Here is a 21,413-nt window from a genome sequence, read left to right on the forward strand (position 1 = left end):
CAGGGTATTAAATACAAATAGTAATAACAACAATCATCTTTTTCTAAAAGTGCTTGGAATATTTATTCTAAGCATTTGTAGGTTTTGACAGCATACAGTAAAAAAAGTCAGGGTTAAGTGCATTTATTGGAAATTAATATATTCAAAATGCAGCAAACAACAGTGAATCTTAAATACAGGGCAACCAACACTAAACATCTATAACTGGCCTCCAGCAATAGTAGGCATCTGATCTTCTGCAAGCAACAGTTTTTCTGGTTTTCTTTTCTTTTGTAGCAATGAATGTAACGTAATATGTACCTATGATGCTCTGGTCCAGAGGTTGGCAAACTCCCGCCTTTAGGCCAGATACGACTCAGCTGGTAGTTTGTCCCGGCCTAACGGCCCCTTGCTAATCCGGCCTAACCACGGCCAGCAACCCGTGGCTCCGGAACCGCGGGTTGCAGGCCGATCGGCCAGGGGGCATTAGGCTGGAACAAACTACCAGAGCCGGAGACGACGGAGCCGCATGTGGCTCTTGAGCCTCCTCTTGCAGTGGCTGCCCTATTTACCGCGGCCGGCATTAACACTTCTGACGCCGGGGTAAATAGGGTATGCCCCCTGAAGGGAAATCCATCTCCTCCGCAATGCATACAGAGAAGAGGGATTTCCCTTCGGGGAGAGTTCCTTGTGGGGGGGGAGACATTAGGGCCAAACACGAGAGAGTCTGACCTAGTGTGCTCCTGCCCACCCCTGAAATGGCCTAGTGGCTACAAAAGTTTGCCTACCTCTGCTCTAGTCGATTATGTGATTTAGTAACAGCATTTATGTATTTATCCATTACTAAAGCACACATGTCCTTGCCCACTGACATTTTCAGATACACTAATTACTGGTGTATAACAATATGGAAAATAAAAAAAAAAGACCAAGAACAGCTAGGGTTTTATTACTGCAAAAAGATTGTGTATTACAAAAATCTATTTAAATCAGAGTTTTCCATAAAACAGTAGCACAGCATTTTTTTACCGTCTTTCACACATATATAATCATAGGAAAACGTCCGTAACACAACACGTTTCGCCTGTCGGATTCCTTAGGGCTTTTGAAGAACGTTCGTTCACAATTTGAGGTAGGTTGAAATGATTGTTTAAGGGATGTCACAGAGGTGGGTATGGATTAGTGATCTCACAACACAGTATCTGTGGTGCCTTGGAAAGGGAATCCTGTATCGTGCTGAGTTCGGCATGCAGGAGGAGCTGCTGAGTTGTGTGTCAGGTTATATATATATATATATATATATATATATATATATATAGGAAAGACTGTATAAAACACTGTGCTACTCTTTTATGTCAAACTATGATTTAAATAGATTTTTGTATTACAAAATCTTTTTGTCGCACAAAAATCATAGCTGTTCTTGGTCTTTTTTCTTTAGTTTACAATTTCTAGGGGAGCGGCCTATTACAAGTTGAGGAAATGTGATTAGCACCAATTCTAAGCAATCTTTAACAATATATAAATGTTTTCAATGACAGTCTTGGTGTGCATTTGCTTATGTGGAGAGTGCCCTCTGCACACTTTAAAAAAAAAAAAAAAATACTTGGCCTCCTGCCTCTCTTCAGAGCTTCTGGTCCCACAATCCTAAATTTTGGGAGACCTCCTGGGCCCTGTCAGCATACAGTCAATGTCCTCCTCTGGCTCCAACTCCCCCTTGATTCAAAGGCAGGTGCTATTTTTATCAATGGCCACATGATCAAGAACTATCTTAAGTATATGGACTAGACGAGAGAAGTGACTCTCATTCCTTCTAGGACACTCTGGGTCTATATCTGAAATACAGAGCTGCAATTCTGCAACAATACCCATACAATACACATGACCCTCTATTCCCTTTTCCAGGTAAAATTGAGTTAGTTGATGCCAAATATCCCCTGAATTTGGCATCACACGTTTCCATCTTCTACAACACATACCTGTATATATTTGTTGTTTACAACTATAAACTGAAGTTTCCCTAACTTTGTTTTAATATAAGAATATCAATAAATGTTAATTATGTTTTTTTTTTTTTTTGATTTTTGAAAATGTTGCTTTACTATTTGCAATGTACAGTTAGGTCCATAAATATTTGGACAGAGACAACTTTTTTTTCTAATTTTAGTTCTGTAATTAATTTTAAATGAAACAACTCAGACGCAGTTAAACTGCAGACTTTCAGCTTTAATTTAGTGGGTTGAACAAAAAGATTGCATTAAAATGTGAGGAACTAAATTGGACAATTGACTCAAAGGCTATTTCATGGGCTGGTGTGGGCAATTCCTTCGTTATGTCATTATCAATTAAGCAGATAAAAGGCCTAGATTTGTTTTTGGGGGGGGGGGGGTGCTTGTATGTGGAAGATTTGTGCTCCTTTGACAACATCCGGTCAAAGGAGCTCTCCATGCAGGTGAAACAAGCCATCCTTAAGCTGCACAATCAGAAAAAACCCATCTGAGAAATTGCTACAATATTAGGAGTGGCAAAATCTACAGTTTGGTACATCATAAGAAAAAAACAAAGCACTGGTGAACTCAGCAAAGCCAAAAGACCTGGTTGTCCACGGAAGACAACAGTGGTGGATGATCGCAGAATCATTTTCATGGTAAAGAGAAACCCCTTCACAACAGCCAACCAAGTGAACAACACTCTTGAGGAAGTAGGCGTATCGATATCCAAGTCTATCATCAAGAGAAGACTGCATGAAAGTAAATACAAAGGGGGCACTGCAAGGTGCAAGCCACTCATAAGCCTCAAGAATAGAAAGGCTAGATTGGATTTTGCTCAAAAACATCTAAAAAAGCCAGCAAAGTTCTGGAAAAACATTCTTTGGACAGATGAAACCAAGATCAACCTTTAGCAAAATGATGGCAATAAAAAAGTATGGAGAAGGTGTGGAAAAGCTCATGATCCAAAGCATACCACATCATCTGTAAAACATGGCGAAGGCAGTTTGATGATGGTTTGGGCATGCATGGCTGCCAGTAGCACTGGGACACTAGTGTTTATCGATGATGTGACACAGGAGAGAAGCAGGTTCTGAGGTGTTCAGAGACATACTGTCAACTCAAATCCAGATAAATGCAGTCAAATTGATTGGGAGGAATTTCATAATACAGATGGACAATGACCCAAAACATACAGCCAAAGCAACCCAGGAGTTTATTTAAGCAAAGAAGTGGAAAATTCTTAAATGGCCAAGTCAGTCACCGGATCTGAACTTAATTGAGCATGCATTTCACTTGTTAAAGACTAAACTTCGGACAGAAAGGCCCACAAACAAACAGCAAGAGAAAGCCGCTGCAGTAAAGGCCTGGCAGAGCATTAAAAAGGAGGAAACCCAGCATATGGTGATGTCCATGAGTTCAAGACTACAGGCTGTCAGTGCCAGCAAAAGGTTTTCAACCAAGTATTGGAAATGAACATTTTTTTTCAGCTTTTAATTTGTCCAATTACTTTTGAGCCCCCAAAATGAAGTGATTTTGTTAAAAAAGGCTTTAGTTCCTCACATTTCTATGCAATCTTTTTGTTCAACCCACTGAAATAAAGCTGAAATTCTGTGGTTCAACTGCATCCGAGTTGTATCATTTAAAATTGATTGTTGTAATGTACAGAACCCAAATTAGAAAAAGTTTTCTCTGTCCAAATATTTATAGACCTAACTGTAGATGCATGCAGTCCAGCTGTGTAGATGCTAAAAATAGCAGACCATGCCTGCACATTGAGAAACAACATGGCCACTTATCCTTTCCTTTGGAAGCACATTTGACAGGGTGACAATGCAAGCGAGCAATTATGAGACAAAGAACTGTCAATTTTTAACAGGAAATGTTTAACCTTTTACAAAGGGAAATATTTACAAAACTTTTTGCAGAATTGTCAGGTATTATGGCAAATAAAGCTAAAATACTTTAAAAACAAATACATTATTGAGTCAAAGGTTTAATGAGATTTTGGTGACTCAAACCTACTTTAATAAATAATATTTTACTTACTTGGCAATAACTGGAATAGATACAGCTTCTGCTATTGCTTTGATAAAGTCACAATGAACAGGGTGTTGTGGCCTTTCTTCTTTTTTCCTTTAAAAAAAAAAAAAAAAAAGTTGTCATGTAGAGATTTAAACTTAACACATTACACATAATACTGTTGTACATTTAAAAAAAATGTAGTAGTTATAACATTTTTACCAACCTGCTATAAATTCAACACTTATTAAATGCCGGTGGAGGAACAAGAGTCTCTGGTGAAGCCAAAATTGAACCATTTAGCCTCATTTCTAAAAATTATGTCTAGAAGAAATCAAGACACCACTCATCAACGGCCCAATACTATCCTAAAAGTGAAACATGGTGGTAACAGCACCAAGCTGTGGGGTTGTTTTTCAGCAGATGGGACTGGGAGACTGGTCAGGATTAATGGAAATAGAGAATAGAGCAAAGTGCAGAGATATCCTCAATAAAAATCTGTTCCAAAGTGCTCAGGACCTGGAAGGTTAATTCCCCAACATGACCATGACCCAATGCATACAGTGAAGACACAGAAGTGGCTTAGGGACAACTCTGTGAATATCCTAGAATGGCCCAGCCAGAGCCCAGACTTTGAACCTTATCGAGCATCTCTGACTGAGCTTGAAGTGGACTTGCAAAGAGGAATGGCAGATATCCCCTAATCAAGGTGTGCAAAACATGTTGCATGCAGTGTTGCATCAAACCCAAGATGACTCAGGTCTGTAATTACTTCTATGAAGGTGCTTCAACTAAGGACTAAGGAAGTAAAGGGTCTGGATACTTACGTTATGTGATATTTTAGTTTTTTTTCTGTTTAATTAGTTTACAAAATTGTCTAAAATTGTCTTTTCATTTTGTCATTAAGTCGCTATGTAATGGCAGAGCAGTCCATCTAGTAGAGGTGTGGAAGGCAATGCAGGAAGCCCTATACAATTAAAATTATTAATCAGGACTGATAAAATAATCAGTTGCCTGGATTGCCTCCACCGAATGGTTTGCTGTCTCCCTGGTGCTAGGGTTAGGCATGTGATGGACCCACTGGACAAAATCCTAGAGGGGCTGGGCATAACAAAGCTTTCTTGGTCTGTGTTGGAACCAATGACAGGATACATGGAAGACAGAGGATCCTTAGGAATCTGTTTAGAGCTAGAACTAGGCTACAAGTTGAAAGGAAGAACCTCCACATTTAAATACTTTAGAATTATTGCCTGAGCCATGTGCAGGATGGGAAAGGCAGTGGGAGTTTAGACAGCTGTGGAGGAATATGTAAACTAGGACAGAGGGTGTGGGACAGTTAAACAAGGAAGCAGATAAGTCAAAGAGGGGTCAGTCACCAGCAGTGGTTGGATTAGGGATAATTGGGAGGTTGGTTATGAATTGATATGATAAAAAGCATTGTTAACCAATGTTAGAAGTCCAGCAAGCAAAAGAGGGGAGTTGAAAGCCTTAATCATTTAAGAGAACTAGGACTTGCTTGGTTAGATGGTATTGCTGAATACCGACTTTGTTCTTTACACGACTGGGTTGTTAACATTTCTGGCTATACTCTCTCTTAAAAAGACAAAGTTAAACAAAAAGGCGGTGGTATCTGTATTTAAGAGGTGATCTTAAAATTGTTAATGGAGAATGGCATGATGATGAAACAATATGGGTGCAGTTGCATACGGAAATGCATAATGCATAGGTAAATAGTGGAGTCTGTTATAGACTGCACAGCGCTAAAAAATTGGATTATTTTACTACCCTGATTTTGACTGGTGTATTGATACTGCCACTCTTAAGAATGCACATTTTTTATTCTTAAGGGTGGGGGTCTCCACTTGGAATGAGAGGAAATATTGTCCTTAAAAAGAACAGAAATCAGCAATGAATTTAGGAGGCAAAAATAAAGTGTGACTCATGGCTAATATTAAAAAAGCCATAAAGAAAAGTTAAAATGACATTTCAAATAATAAAAAAATATATATTACCATCAAAAATTTTTTAATATATGAAAAGGGTTGGTGACTGGGTAATAAAGAAAAATGTGGGTTTACTATACATGTTGGCTAAAAATTGATATGATTAGACAACAGTTAGATAAAATTATGGTTAATAAAACACCAGGACCTGAGGAATTCCACCCTCATATCCTCAAAGTTTCTAATTTAAATTAAATAAATTCAATTACTTGCATGGTACCAATCATAAGCGTAAAGCCAATGGGGTACCTATCTTTAAAAAAGGGAGCAAAGTCATTATAAAGTAACTATAGACCTGCAAGTTTAACTTTTATAGTCGGGAAGATATTAGACAGTTTGATAAAGGACCACAATGAACAGTTTCTACTAGAAAAAAATATTATGCATGTTTGAGGCAGATGAGGACTTCTTGTTCCCCTCTGCTTGGAGATGTATTCTACCACTATCTTGTTGTTCATCAAGATTTTCATCTTCTTGTGTAGTAGAAGACTTGGGAATGCCTTCAGCCATTGCCATGCTGCCATTAATTCCAGTAGATTGGATCCGATTGTTGATGGAACTGTTCATTGACCTTGTGCCTGATATTTGCCACAATGAGCTCCCCAGCCTTTTATGCTTGCATCTGTAGTTAGGATTATCCAATCTCCTTGTATTACCAATGTTCCTTTGGATAGGTTTTGCACTGACGTACACCATAACAGATCACTTTTTACAGGTAGAGGTTTACGGATCTCTTGCTTCAGGGATAACCGATCCCACTGACTGAAAAAACAAACCTGCATTCTTCTTGTATGCAATTTAGCCCAAGGAACTACCAAAATACAAGCATTCATCAGGCCTATTATCTTCATGAATTCTCTTGCATTCACTTTTTGGAGTTGCATTCAGTTTTGGAGCCCATTTTCTTATTTGAGATATCCTTTCCCCTGTTCTTCCACAGGTACTAATACTACTGCCTGCGACTTGACAAGCCCCTGGACCTAGGAAAGTAAAATCTGACGTTTTGCCTTCTCTGGTGGATGAATAGTTTGGGTGAAGTGGTGCTGTGGGTGTTTTTGTGCAAACTCGATCTGGTACCCAAGGAAACCACTGACACTACCCAGGTGTCTGGGATGTTCTCCTTCCATACCTCTGGGAATTTCAGAAGTCTGGCCCCTACTTCCAGAACCTGGGCAAAGCCACCTTAAGAACTGCTTGTTGGTCGACTTGGCTGACTGCGGAATCTTGGACCTTGTTGGTCTCTGAAAAGCAGTTTGTGTTCCCCTCCATTGCTGACAGAATGGTTCATGGGACCTAAACCCTCTTAACTCTGATCTTTTTTTCGAGGATCTTGGTTGGGTTGAAAAATTGGCATTTACGTCTCATGGACAGTAATCCTGAGGTTTGCCAAAAAGAACATTACCCTCAAAGAGAATGGAACACAATGCCTGTTTGGAAACAGCATCCAATGCCTTAGACACAGGGATCTTCTTGCCGTTACCGAAAATCCCATTATTTTAGCGGATAACTTCACTAATCAATTGACTCTTCTCCTAAAAAAAAAAATCAGATCTAAATAAAAATTGGCAGTTGTGTTTCTCGACATCTCGACCCAGGCTTATAATGCTCTAGAACACTGAGGTGAGAGCAACTGCTGGATGACTAGCTAACCCAACTGCTGAGTAAATTTTCTTCAGGTCTCCATTTAACTTTATCCATTGGATCCTTGAAGAGCTGATCCCTGAAGAGACGTTCTGATCCACAGTTTGGTGCGAATCCCAGAACTCATGTCATTCTAAATTAGAGGATATTATTTCGAAAATCTAATAAAAAAGTGAATATTTACTATCAGGCTTCAACTATTCTTCTTCAAGCAGTTGCTTAACCTCCTCCATGAAAGGAAAGGTAATATATACTTTCTTCAAAGTAGGAAAGTATCTTCTCTTCTTTGGAGGAGAAGGGGTGGTTTCTTCCCACTGAAAAGATTTTCTAACAGTGTTAATGAATGGTTTGACTAACGAAAAGTCAAAAGAAAAAGAACTTCATTCCCCAGCTTCTGAGCCAGAAAACTGTGAATCCTGTGGAATCTCCCACTGTCTGCCTGGCTCATCTTGTGAGTTAGAACTAGAACTTAGAGTCAGTTTCTTAAAACTTTCTGCAATGGCCTGGTCAGTATAAGATCCCATCTCCTTGGACTCTGTTTCCTTATCACGGCATGTTTCTTTAAAGCATATCCCATACACAGGTTTTGATGGTAAGGCCCTTGTGCCACATGCCCAATATAAAACTCTACTTCAGGGTGTTCCCCTGACTGACTTCTTGAGTGGGAAAAAGACCTCTTCCTACCCATGCTCGCCCTTGGGGAATTCTACCTTGTAACCCATACTCTTTTAGAAGATTGACGGTCAGGACTAGGGGAGGCTAAATGCCTTGTCTTCCTGAGCTGTTTCTTTCCAAGGCTTTTACTTCTGTAACAAATTTTAAATTGAATATATACCAATCAAAATCTGCAGCCGGCAAAGGAAGAACAAAAATCAAAGGAAAAAAAAATTTTGTTACCTCTGCGATGATGAAAAAGAGGCAGGTGTAGAAGTGTCAGGCGCTAGAGAGAGAAAGGCACAAAACAAAATGTGAGCAGCGAGCTCACAAAAATTCTCTACTCTACTGCCACCACGTTAGCACTAGGATATGCCTATGTACATCCACCTAGTATATGCACAAAAACATATAAATATATATATATATATATATATATATATATATATATATACTATGTTGCTGTATTACACTAGGTGTGACGGGACCTGGACTCCGGATTAAAGGGAAAGGATTGGGTGGGCCTCTTCAGTCCATCTGGGTACACAGGAGGAGTTGCACCTGCCCAGCAGGATGGTGGGAATCCCATAAGGGCTCAGGTGTGCAAGAAGGAGACGAAGTAGAATAAAACAAGCTTTGGGGGAATATATATATGTGTGTGTGTGTGTGTGTGTGTGTGTGTGTGTGTGCGCGCGCGCAGTACAACAAAACCCCGGGCAGTCAAGCCCTTTGCGCACCCTGCACATGCTTCATGTCAAAAATTATACTAAGGCGCCATCTTGGAAACTGGCATCTCTGCCCCTACCTTGCAACACGCATGCGTCAGATTCCGCACTTACACCATCCCCCTGGACATGCCGGGACCCGGGCGAGAGATGCCTTCGGACCCTACAGCCCTACAATGAAGATGATCACCACTGGAACATGAAGGAATTCCTGGATCAGGGACCAGAAAAGAGAACAGAGAGGAGAGGAGGTGAGGGGGATTTTATGGAAAAAGGTAGGTCCTGGGGGGGTCAAGGGGCGGAGTTGACCCTTTTGTGCGCTGGCAGGAGGAGTGCCTGTCTTCTAAAGAAGCAGTGTTCGTTTGTGAAACTTGTCAAGACTTATCATAAAGTTGTACAGCAGAGTAGTGGTATCAAAACTTATGGTTTCCTATTCCCTATAAAACTTTCAGAGCAATCAATTGCTTTGTTACAATTATATAAGCTATTTGCACCAAATCAAATGTACTTTGTTGAAATTGTTTGTCTGTTACCATTTTAAAGTAAGTTGTCAAGGAACTTGAATTTTAACTTCTCATTTCATCTTGCCTTACTCAAGATACCTTCAAATTCCCTTATATAAATATTTTACCATATACTTATTAAAAATATGCATGATACACTTTTATATAGTTTTAACACTGTGCTTGCTGCTGCCAAGCAAAAATACTTTTCTATTCTCATCTTCTCAAACATCCAACCCATTCTGCCTCTTTGCCACAGGTTATGTTACTCTCTAACTCTACACACCCCTTACCTTTTACTGCAACCCTTGCCTTCCAAGAAATCACCACCACAACTTGCCTTAATGTTAGTTCAGATAAAGCGGTCTTTCTTCATTTATCATTTCCCTGCTTTGCATGTTCACTCACCCAACAACCCTCTGTCTTACTCAGAGGCCATTCTTTCACCCTAGCTCCTGCTCCAATCAAACTGCTCAACCTCTCTCTTTCCACTGGCATTTTTCCCTTCAGCTTTCAAACATGTAATTGTCTTTCCTAAAACTGAAATTCTCGATTGGCCCCTCCCTGCTCTGTAGCTACAATTTCATTTATTTTCTACCATTCGCTTCCAACCTATTTGTACACCTTATTTGCAAAATACTTTATCTTGTTACTCAACCTTTTTTAATGTGGCATTTGACCTAAACAATGAAATTAAATGGATCTTATAAAGGTGGCAAATAATCTCATTTAGGCTATGTTACTGAGCAAATTTTCTCTTCTCCTACTTCTTGATCCTTTTATGTTATAGTTAACTACTTTGTACTAATCCAGGCTTTGCACGGTTTTAAAGGTGACTTTTTTTTTTTTTTAACCTCTAATCCTTTTCCTGTCAGGGTTCTCCAAGGGCTCAGTTCTTGGACCTGTACTCCTCTCGTTACACTTTTACACTTTGCGAACTTACAGGCCTACAATACTATTTGTAGGCAAATGGCACACACACTTACATGTACAATCTTACATTTTGTTAATATAAATATAAGTTTGCATTTGTTTTATAAATTATATACAGTTAGGTCTATAAATATTTGGACAGAGACAACTTTTTTCAAATTTTGGTTCTGTACATTACCACAATTAATTTTAAATGAAACAACTCATATGCAGTTACATAGTAGATTAGGTTGAAAAAGTCCATCAAGTTCAGCCACTAGGGAAATAAACATATCCCAGATATAAAACCCTACAAAACATAGTTGGTCCAGAGGAAGGCAAAGAAACCTTTGGTACAATTTGCTTCAACAGGGGGAAAAACATCCTTCCTGATTCCATTAGGCAATCGGATGTTACCTGGATCAACAGTCACCGTTATTTTTACTTTCAATCCTTAATACCCAATTATATTCTGTGCTTCTAAAAAAACATTCTTCTTGAGGGAGCTGATTCCACATTTTCACAGACCTTACAGTAAAAGAATCCCTTTCCTATCCGGTGCAAAAGCTTCTTTTCCCCCAGATGCCCTCTTGTTCTTCGTAATGATCTTAAAGTGAATAATAGGGAAGAGAGATCTCTATATGGACCGTTTATATAATTTATACATGGTGATCATATCCTCCCTTAAACGTTTCTTCTCAAGGCAGAATAAATTTAGTTCAGCTAATCTCGCCTTATAGCTTAGCTCCTCCATTCCTTTTATTAATTTAGTTGCCCTTCTCTGCACTCTCTCCAATTCATCAATGTCCTTTTTTTAAACTGGTGCCCAAAACTGGACTGCATATTCCAGATCTGACCAGTGGTCTGACCAATGCTTTGTACAGGGGCAGGATAATGACTCCATCTCTGCAGTCTATTCTTCTTTTAATACAAGAAAGTACTTTACTAGCTTTAGATATTGCAGCTTGGCATTGCATGCTGTTATTAAGTCTATGATCTACCAGAATCCCTAGATCCTTTTCTGACTCCCCTAAATATATTCCCCCTAGACAGTATGAAGCATGCATGTTGTTATCCCCCACGTGCATAACTTTACATTTATCTATATTAAGTGTCATTTGCCACTTGGCTGCCCAATCAAACAGTACATCCAGGTCTGCTTGTAGATTATAGACATCCTGTATGGACTTAATCTGTCTTTCATGTTAAATTTCTGCACATTTATCTCCTTTTTTCATCTTTTGGTATATTCTTTATAGGTTTCAAATGATGAAGGTGATCCTTCATTTTTATATTTTTGGAATGCCTTTTTCTTGTTCCTTTTGGCTTTTTTAACATCAGATGTGGGCCACATAGGTTTAAATAATTTTATCCTCCTAAACGTTTTACCCATTGGAACATATATTTAAGTTTTCTTTTGTAGAACAGACTTGAAACATTCCCATTTATGTTCTGTGGTCTTTAAAGACAATATTGTCTCCCAGTCCAAGTCACAGGGAGCTGCCATTAATAATGGAAAATTTGGTCTCTTAAAATTAAATGTTTTTATCTTTCCTGTTTTTGCTTCGTGTTTACAGCTTACATTAAATGAAATCATATTATGGTCACTGCTACCCAGATTCTCTTTTATTTGCACATGTGTTATAAACTCTGCATTGTTAGAAAGAACTAGGTCCAGCAGAGTATCACCACTTTTTGCTGCTTTTTCTAGCTGTGCTAGTAGTTGATTTTCTTTTTCTTCCTTAGCATTGGGGCGCCTATAGCAGACTCCAATCATTAACTGTGTGTTATTCAAACCCACATTCAACTCCACTCCACCCATAATGCCTCAACCTCATTGCTTGTTCCTTCTGCAATTTCTTCTTCCACATTCACTTTTAGATCACTTCTCACATACAAACAGACAGACACCACCACCCTTTCGTTTGACTCTGTCTTCATGAAAGGGAGCATGCCCAGAATTTTGCGAAGAACAAAGCCAGGATTCAGCAATACCAACTAAGTCATAATTCTCCTCACTTATTAAAGCTTCCAACTCACCTGCACAAGTAAGTGCACAATCCAATGTTTGTAACATGGGAAGCGCCTTACAAATATCCATAATCCTCCCCCCAACTATCCCCAATCCACCCCCACTAGTGTCTGACCCCTGACTTACCTTTTTGCCACCTTATTTGACTATCCCATCCCCCTCTGTCCTAGTTTAAATATCCCTCCACCATTCCCCTAAATATCTCCCCCAGCACAGCAGACCCCCTTTCATTTAGATGCAAACCATCTCTGGCATATAGGTTGTACCCCAATTAAAAGTCCGCCCGAGAAATTTAATATGTTATGGGGTGGTTGGATTTTTCTATCGGGACACACTGGAGTTCAGGCGCCACCTGGATCCGAGCCTCTCAGGCTGAGGGAGGGGGGCCTGGAGTATCTCAGGTTACATTTACTTACCTGTTCTTTTTAACACCCTTTGCAGCACTGATTGTCCGATGATGCTGATTTGCCTGTAACTACACCACGAGTAACTTCTTTGTTTGTGTTATGATGTGATATATGCAATGCACCGGTCTTTGTTTCCCCATACTTACCATTGTTCAGTTTTGTCTTACTCTGAGATTTTATTGTTTCTATCTATGTGGTTTTTATGTATTGTGTTCTTTTTTCCCAATAAAATAAAAATAAAGAATGTTAAAAAAAAAAAAAAAAAAAAAAAAAGTTAAAAAAAAAAAAAAAAAAAAAAAAGTCCGCCCAGTGCTTTATGAACCCAAACCCTTCCCTTTTACACCAGGACTTAAGCCATGCGTTTAGCTGCCTAAGCTCGCTCTACCTTTCCTGTGTTGCGCATGGCACAGGCAATATTCCAGAGAATAGAACCTTGGAGGTCCTTTTCTCAGCTTGAAACCTACTTCCCTAAACTGATTTTTAAGGATCCTCCATCATCCATCTATATTGTCATTGGTTCCAACATGGATCAAGACAGCTGGGTCCTGTTCAGCCCCTCCCAGTAGTTTGTCCACTCGGTCCACCACATGCCGAACACTGGCACCAGGGAGACAGCAAACCATTTGGTTGAAGTGGATCTGTTTTCCTTATGATAGAATCCCATATGACTACCAATTGTCTTTTCATTCCTGAGTTTCCCTCCACCCCACTACTAGATGTGCTGCTCGCCCTGCTGTTAGGGTAGCAGTAACATCTAGAGTTGCCACCACTGGGTCTGCCACCTGCACATCTTCACAAAACTTTGCAAACATTTGGGGTGCTCAAACACAGGGCTGGCCTTCCTTTTCTGGGGGACCCTACCACTCCCTCTAGTTACATTAACCCAACTCCCTACATGCTCATCCTGATTAACCTCTCCACCCTCCACATATAAGCCATTAACTGCCTGCTCAGTGAGCAGGAGACCCCTCTCAAGGTGATCCAGTGATTTCAGTGTTGCAATGCTCTTCTCGAGCTCTCCAATGCAAGATACCATAAAGGTGACTTACTCACATCTATCACAGCAGTATTCACCTAGGAGCTGTTGCTCCATATGTGCATACATGTGACAGACTGTACACTGAACAAAACCTTCCACCTTGCTGCCACTCATTTTCCCAGTTACAATTTTTGTTCACAAGGAGTTATAAACGTTTACTTGGTTTGTGGTTACTATACAAATTTAACTGCTTTTGTTTTTAAACTCCACTTGATTAAAAAGCCACTTGTTTCACAAGCCAAACAGTGAGCAAGCTTAAGATGAGTGCCCCAGGAACTTAAATCACCTGCGAAGCCTTGACCACTCCCCCTTAGAGGTCAGACAAACTGCAGACTTTCAGCTTTAATTCAGTAGGTTGAACAAAATGATTGCATAAAAAAGTGCTCGTTTTGAATACCACTTATACTATTATTTGGCAACTCTAGCACTATCATACATATATTCTCAACCACCTTATTTACTGGAAAACAATTAAAATACCATGAGCAGCATAACAATACAAAATATCTGTTTTCTCTTAACACCTAGGAATCATCACCTAAATGCCTTTTAAAGAGCCCTACAAAGGATGTTTTATCTCTAACAATAGGGCTAGCCCTTACTGTAAGTTGAATATCCCACAATATATACTACCAAATACTATTGCTAGTATCTAAAAAAAAAAAACCTACATTAAATACTATACTTCCTCTGTTCATCCCTCTTTTCCCCCCTCTTCTCATCCCTAGTTGCTTCTCCTAAGCACTACGGCTTTTATAACCGATCATTTCACAAGTAGTATGAGGACAAGTTGGCCTCCACAGAAAAGATTTTAGATATTCTACCAAGTTAGCCTTATTAGCATCAATCTGATTACTCTAAAGCAATTACACTGCAATTTCTCGGATTTTTTTTTCTGTTTTTGCAGCCTGAGGATGGCTTGTTTCACCTGCATGTAGAGCTGACATAACATAACGTAGGGAAATGACATAACGAAGGAACTGCCCACACCAGCCCATGAAATAGCCTTTGAGTCAATTGTCCAATTACTTTTGAGCCCCTGAAATAAAGTGATTGTGTTAAAAAAGGTTTTAGTTCCCCATATTTTTATGCAATCTTTTTGTTCAACCCACTGAATTAAAGCTGAAAGTCTGCAGTTCAAGTGCATCTGAGTTGTTTCATTTAAAATTAATTGCGGTAATGTAAAGAACCAAAATTAGAAAAACGTTGTCTCTGTCCAAATCTTTATGGACCTAACTAACTATTTCAATTAAAAAAACAAAAAATAAACATGCCATGCATAACTGTATGACTCCTAATGCAAAATATTTTCGATGTTATAAGATTTGCATTTAGACTGGGTTTACATCTGTGCAGAATGGAACCACAGTTTTAAAGTGGAACTAAAGTTCCACTTTAAAAGTTTGCAACCAGGCAGGATTTTATTGCAGTAAAGGACAGACTTATGTGCAGGTCCGCATTGGTTGCTAGGATACTCGCCACAACCCACTTTTTCCTGTGGTTGCCCGGACTGAATAAACTCCCTGCATGGGAGTTATGACATCCCGGGTGTGCCTGCAATGGAACGGGGATAGGCGAGTAAAAAATAGGGTTTAGGTCCTCCCTAACACACATTATTTCAATAAATGACTGGCAACATGGTACAAACTATTTTAAATGGGCATTCAATGCTTGCAATCACATTCCAAAGCTGAAGTTCAAGATAACTAACAAATCGAAACCTCTATAGGGTTGAAGTTAAAGTAAATTGAGGAAAAAACCTTTTTTCAATGTGTTGTGATACATTTTCATCACAAAAAAAAAATAATAAGTTAATATTAACATTATTACAAAGCAAGTTATTAAAATACTGCAAATCACACACTTCAAAACTACTTCATAAACATTTAATTATGGTAATCTAAACTGTAATTTTAAAAGAAAACATTTGGAATCTTTGCTAAGATCCTGTAGATTTTTACCTTCCATGAACTGCAATAGCTGCAACACCAGTTTTCTCAATAATCTTCACAAGGCTGACAGTTTCTTCCACCTGAGATATGAAGTATTAAAGCATCAAAAGAGAGCACTGATAACAAAACATAGTAAGCAATAGACTAAGTAAAAACATGATGAATATTTCCTCAAATAAATCTATATATGTATAAATAAAGTACAATAAAATGACCCTAGATTTAGGACCTCTTGGAGAGTTGTGATGACCTATGCTACACAACACTTGAGGAACTAATTGCCTTTGTCCCCTTGAGCCATCCTTGGTTCTCTGAACCTACAAGATGCCTAAATCATACGGAGCAGTAGAAACTTTCTGTCTCGTCATCACATTGGTAGGAAGAGACATGCATGGAAAACATGGAATAATATAGTGATCTGGTACGTACCTGGAGTGTCAGAAAAACTGAGAAGGATTTCCAGAGATAACATCCCTTATTCTCTTAAGCCCAGCAATTAAGAGACTGATGTATGTAAAACCAAAGGGCCAAACACTCAAACACAAGAGCAGTGTTCTCCCCAGAAACTTTATTCAGACGGGTGGTAAAAAAAAAAAAAAAAAAAAGTGGACGGAGCAAGTCACAACAAATTTAGTGCTCCTGGTTTATGCCATAGGTATCCAGTAACCTTTTATTGTGTCAGTGTTCTACCTACCCCCTATACTTTGTTGCAAATTTCTAATGTCTGTTGTAAGGAGTTGATTTTTACTGAAGCTTGAAGTTAAATTACTTTTGTGTTTTTGCTATATTTTGTAGGTAATTGAGTTGTGTCGAAACTAGCTGTATACTCCTTATCAGTACAGTTGTTTACACCAAAGGTGGTAACCCAAGAACTTTAAGAAGGAATGGTTTCCCGTGTGCCCAGCCTGGGAATTATAATGAGAAGGTGAGTTTTGACGAATAGAGAAAAGACAGGCTTTTTTTGGGCATGGAGTGTTTTTTTAAACACAATAAAGTTTATTTCAATCAAAAATATTCTAAAATTAGACGAGGATGACCTATGCTAGTCCTAGTGCTAAAACTAAGCTAGGTAACAAGTAAGCGTACAGTACAAGTAGTTTTGGTCCTGTTAAGACAGCAATAGTTTTGTTTCCTACCCGAAGCGTTTCCCCTAATAAGGCTTCCTCAGGGGTTTGTTGGGGAGACCTTTTGAGTTCTGGATAATAAGAAAAGTCAGATATAAATTATTTGTAACAGTGTAATTGTCTTAGAGTAATCAGATTGCTTCTAATAAGGCTTACTTGGTAGTATTTCTGAAATCTTTTCTGTGGAGGCCAACTTGTCCTCATACTACTTGTGAAATGATCGGTTATAAAAGCCGTAGTGCTTAGGAGAAGCAACTAGGGATGAGAAGAGGGGGGAAAAGAGGGATGAACAGAGGAAGTATAGTATTTAATGTAGGTTTTTTTTCAGATAATAGCAATAGTATTTGGTAGTATATATTGTGGGATATTCAACTTACAGTAAGGGCTAGCCCTATTGTTAGAGATCCTTTGTAAGGCTCTTTAAAAGGCATTTACGTGATGATTCCTAGGTGTTAAGAGAAAACAGATATTTTGTATTGTTATGCTGCTCATGGTATTCTAATTGTTATCCAGTAGATAAGGAGGTTGAGAATATATGTATGATAGTGCTAGAGTTGCCCAATAATTGTATGAGTAGTATTCAAAACGAGTACACAAGATTGACCATCGATCTAATAGAATGGTCAATATGTTGCACCAGATTTACATGATATGAAATATATGTAATAAGAAGTATTAAGGTGAATTACGATATATTGTAGTGAACCTAGGATAATAGAATGTAACAATACCTTAGTAGGTACATTTTTACTGAATATATAGTTCAGAAAGAGAGGAAGCCAATCCCGCAGTGGTAAGGATAGAAAATACCACTGGAGTGGTTGCCAAGTCAATAGTACATAAGAGAAAAAGTGGAAAGATAGCGGCTCATTATGGCAGAAAATAAGTCTAGCATGACATAAAACCTTTTATTTCAGTTACTAAAAATATACTTCTTAGAAACATAATTGGTGAAAGAGGCCATAGCAATGTTTAACCATGACTTTATAAAATACTCCCACTAAAGAGTCTAAGATGTGGGCCTAGAAATTGATTATTAATTAATGATAGTATAGTATAGTATAGAATAGTATAGAATAGTATAGAATTTCTACAGTATTCTTACAATTTTGTCAATTTTGAAATAAGATTCACAAGTTGGAAGAGTACATTCAACCCAGAAAAAGGGGGAAATGACTGGATTGGAGTTTCTACAATTTCATATGAAAAATAATCGCAAGTGTAAATAAACATGTTAATGTATTGGAATACAGATTAAAAAAAAATATTTAGGAAATACAATTCTTACTTGGATGGCTATCTTAATAATGTAATAATTATTAAATATTCCAGTTCTAGTAGATGAGTGGTTCTTAACCTGGGTTCGACCGAACCCCAGGGGTTCGGTGAGTCAGTCTCGTGGGTTCGGCGGAGGTCAAAACACACCAAGCGCTTATGATTCGTGATGATACGCCCCGCTTGTCCATAATTGGCTGGAGGTGATCACGCAACATCGAATCATATTTTTTTTTTCCAATAAAGAAGGGTTCGGTGAACACGCATATGAAACTGGTGGGGTTCAGTTGTTCCAACAAGGTTAAGAACCACTGTAGTAGATGGAGGTATCTGGAAATTTATTTAAAAATAAATAAAAAAAAAAAAGTTCTTTTATATATATATTTTTATAATATATCTTAAACCCCTTAGCGTTCTGTCAGTTTTTTGATGCAAAAAGTGATCCTAATTTTTTTGCATAGAAATTTTTGTTTGTGGGTCTGTAATTCTTATGAATAACTCGGGTAAGAAAATTATATTTATTTATTATATTATAATCATAAATAATATAATACATAATGTTAATTTTAAAAAATAATGAAATATTAGACAACAATGTAACCTTAAAATAAAAATATAAAATTAAAAATGTACTTATTTATTTCATGTTGTGTGGTGTTTTTGTACTGTAAAAACCATTTAAAAGCAGATTACATTGTAATCTGCTCTTAAATTTCCCACCCGGACGAGTGGGGATGTCCCGCCCGCCTCACCCCGATGCTGGAGCTGCTGCTCTGCATCTCCAGAGAGATGCAAAACACAATGCAGGACTTCTGTGACTTGGGATTACCGCTTTTTTGCATGTAAAAGCCACCCCGAGTCACACTCAGGATTACCGCTAGGGGGGTTAATTATTTAATATACATTTAATCCACAAAATGGCGTACCTACGATTTAAATATGTACACTGGCTGTAGTTTTACTTTTTTTATATATCTTCAACCTATGATAGATCAATGAGAAAATAATGATGGTAATGGTTTTGTTTTATAGTTTAAGGTAATGATCAAATATGATATTATTCAAATATAATTAAAATTAATTAAACTTTATTAACCCACCCACAAACAAACAGAAGTAGCCTGTTTCAAAAAGTAGCATAAATCAACAAGATAGGCATGGTAATTCACACATGTGCAGTATACTTAGTAATTAGATTTTGTAACCCAATTAAGGATGAGTTCTGGTTTGAACAGCTGCCACCAGCTTTTTTCCCCCCATACCTCCTCACACAACAGTAAGTAATGATTTTACTAAGACACCTAACCATAATGTTTCTATTTAATCTTTTCTCTGTCCTAGCTTAGGACGATTCTTCCTTATATTCGGAAGCAGCTCTCAATTAATCCATAAGACCTTCTTTGGAATACCCTTCCCTATTTTTGATAGTATTCCTTATACTGCTTACAAGATCCAATACATATCTTCTGAGGTATGTTTTTTATCAAACTTTATTATTATACTTGATTCATAATATCATATTTGATCATAACCTTAAACTATAAAACAAAACCATTACCAATAATATTTTCTCATTGATCTATCTATCTAGGTTGATAGATATAAAAAAAATATATAAAATAAATATATTTCTAGATACCTCCATCTACTAGAACTGGATTAATTATTAATTATTACATCATTAAGATAGCCATCCAAGTAAGAATTATATTTCCTAATTTTTTTTTATCTGTATTCCAATACATTAACATGTGTATTTACACTTGCAATTATTTTTCATATGAAATTGTAGAATCTCCAATCGAGTCATTTCCCCCTTTTTGTGACATTTTCTGGGTTGAATGTACTTCTTCTCATGAGGTCAATATACCAAGTAAGTCAAGACTATTTAGATGAATCAACTTTTTTAAAATTGACATAATTGTAAGAATACTGTGGAAATTCTATACTATACTATCATTAATGTAATTTCTAGGGTCTCAGCAATCCCTAGGAAGCCCATTTAGGGTGAAACTCATCGGGAGAGACCATAAGTACAGTACTGACCAACATCTTGGACTCTTTAGTGGGAGTGTTTTATAAAGTCAAGGTTAAACATTACCATGATCTCTTTTACCAATTATGTTTCCAAGAAGTATATGTTTTAGTAACTGAAATAAAAGGTTTTATGTCATGCTAGACTTATTTTCTGCAATAAAGAGCCGCTATCGTTCCACTTATTCTCTACTGAATATATAGGTTGTAGCGTTAACATATGGGAGCTTTAAGATCTGGGGAAAAAAAGGTTTATCACCATGTTATAGTCGTTGTAGATAGAATAGTAATAGTAATAATAAAGTATCGATTATGGAGATTATTGGTAATTAATCCTACCTGGTAGTGGGTCATGAGATCATAGGGTGAAGTATGGTATACCCTAAGAATGTACTGGAAGGATTATGAGTCCCCCAGTAAAACAGCACAATACCCCCACAAACCACTCCCAAATACACCATTATACCCTCAATTATCAGCACAGTCTGATTCTGATCTTGAGGAAGATGTATGCATAATGCAGTCTCAAGCCCCAGCTCCTGCTTCTGCGGAAGCGACTTCAACTGCACCCCAATTACCACCCCCTCTTCCACACAGCCAAAGGCACGTGGACAGCCCAAAACTCTGACCACAGTACCTACTTGTTCAACATTCACTCATGTCCCAGATCTACCTGCTACCCCTATTGTATGTTACACCTTCCCTGAACCATCAGGGCCAGAGACCCGGTCCATGGTAAAATCAGAGGATCAACCAGGCATCAGTAGTTCTCTAGCCATTCCCTTCATCACGATTAGAAATAAAATGATCATTAAGCCCCTTGGCGTACAAATCCTTAATGATTTTATTAAAAATGCCCCTGATCCACGCAAAACACCTGCTGCCACAATTATTTACTTTAAAAGGATGGTCCAGGGACAACAGCTCACAGTAAAGGACATCAAGTTAATAGTGGAAGGAGTCACGGGGTACGTTAGCACAGATGATGGAGGCATTGATTTCGGCAACATACCAACCATGGCTATTTCAACTCCAGCCCAGACAAACCCCGATGATTAACCCCTCATAACTCAGGCTCACTAAACTGAATTGTGAAGAGGGAATTACACACTGAGTATGTAAG

General features: G+C 38.1%; 1 protein-coding gene across 3 annotated transcripts in view; it reads right to left on the reverse strand.

The window, feature by feature from the left end:
• The window catches only part of DUS2 (dihydrouridine synthase 2), a 284,746-nt gene that overhangs the window by 116,961 nt on the left and 146,372 nt on the right, over window positions 1-21,413 (reverse strand). For all 3 annotated transcript variants that reach the window (XM_072423086.1, XM_072423085.1, XM_072423084.1), the window contains 2 exons: window positions 15,867-15,937; window positions 4,017-4,103 (listed from right to left, as the gene is read on the reverse strand). In XM_072423086.1, the coding sequence (XP_072279187.1) occupies window positions 4,017-4,103; window positions 15,867-15,937 (158 nt within the window). The remainder of the gene's footprint in view (window positions 1-4,016; window positions 4,104-15,866; window positions 15,938-21,413) is intronic.

This window comes from Pyxicephalus adspersus, chromosome 9 (genome assembly GCF_032062135.1).
Source record: "Pyxicephalus adspersus chromosome 9, UCB_Pads_2.0, whole genome shotgun sequence".
NCBI classification, from domain to species: Eukaryota; Metazoa; Chordata; class Amphibia; order Anura; family Pyxicephalidae; genus Pyxicephalus; species Pyxicephalus adspersus.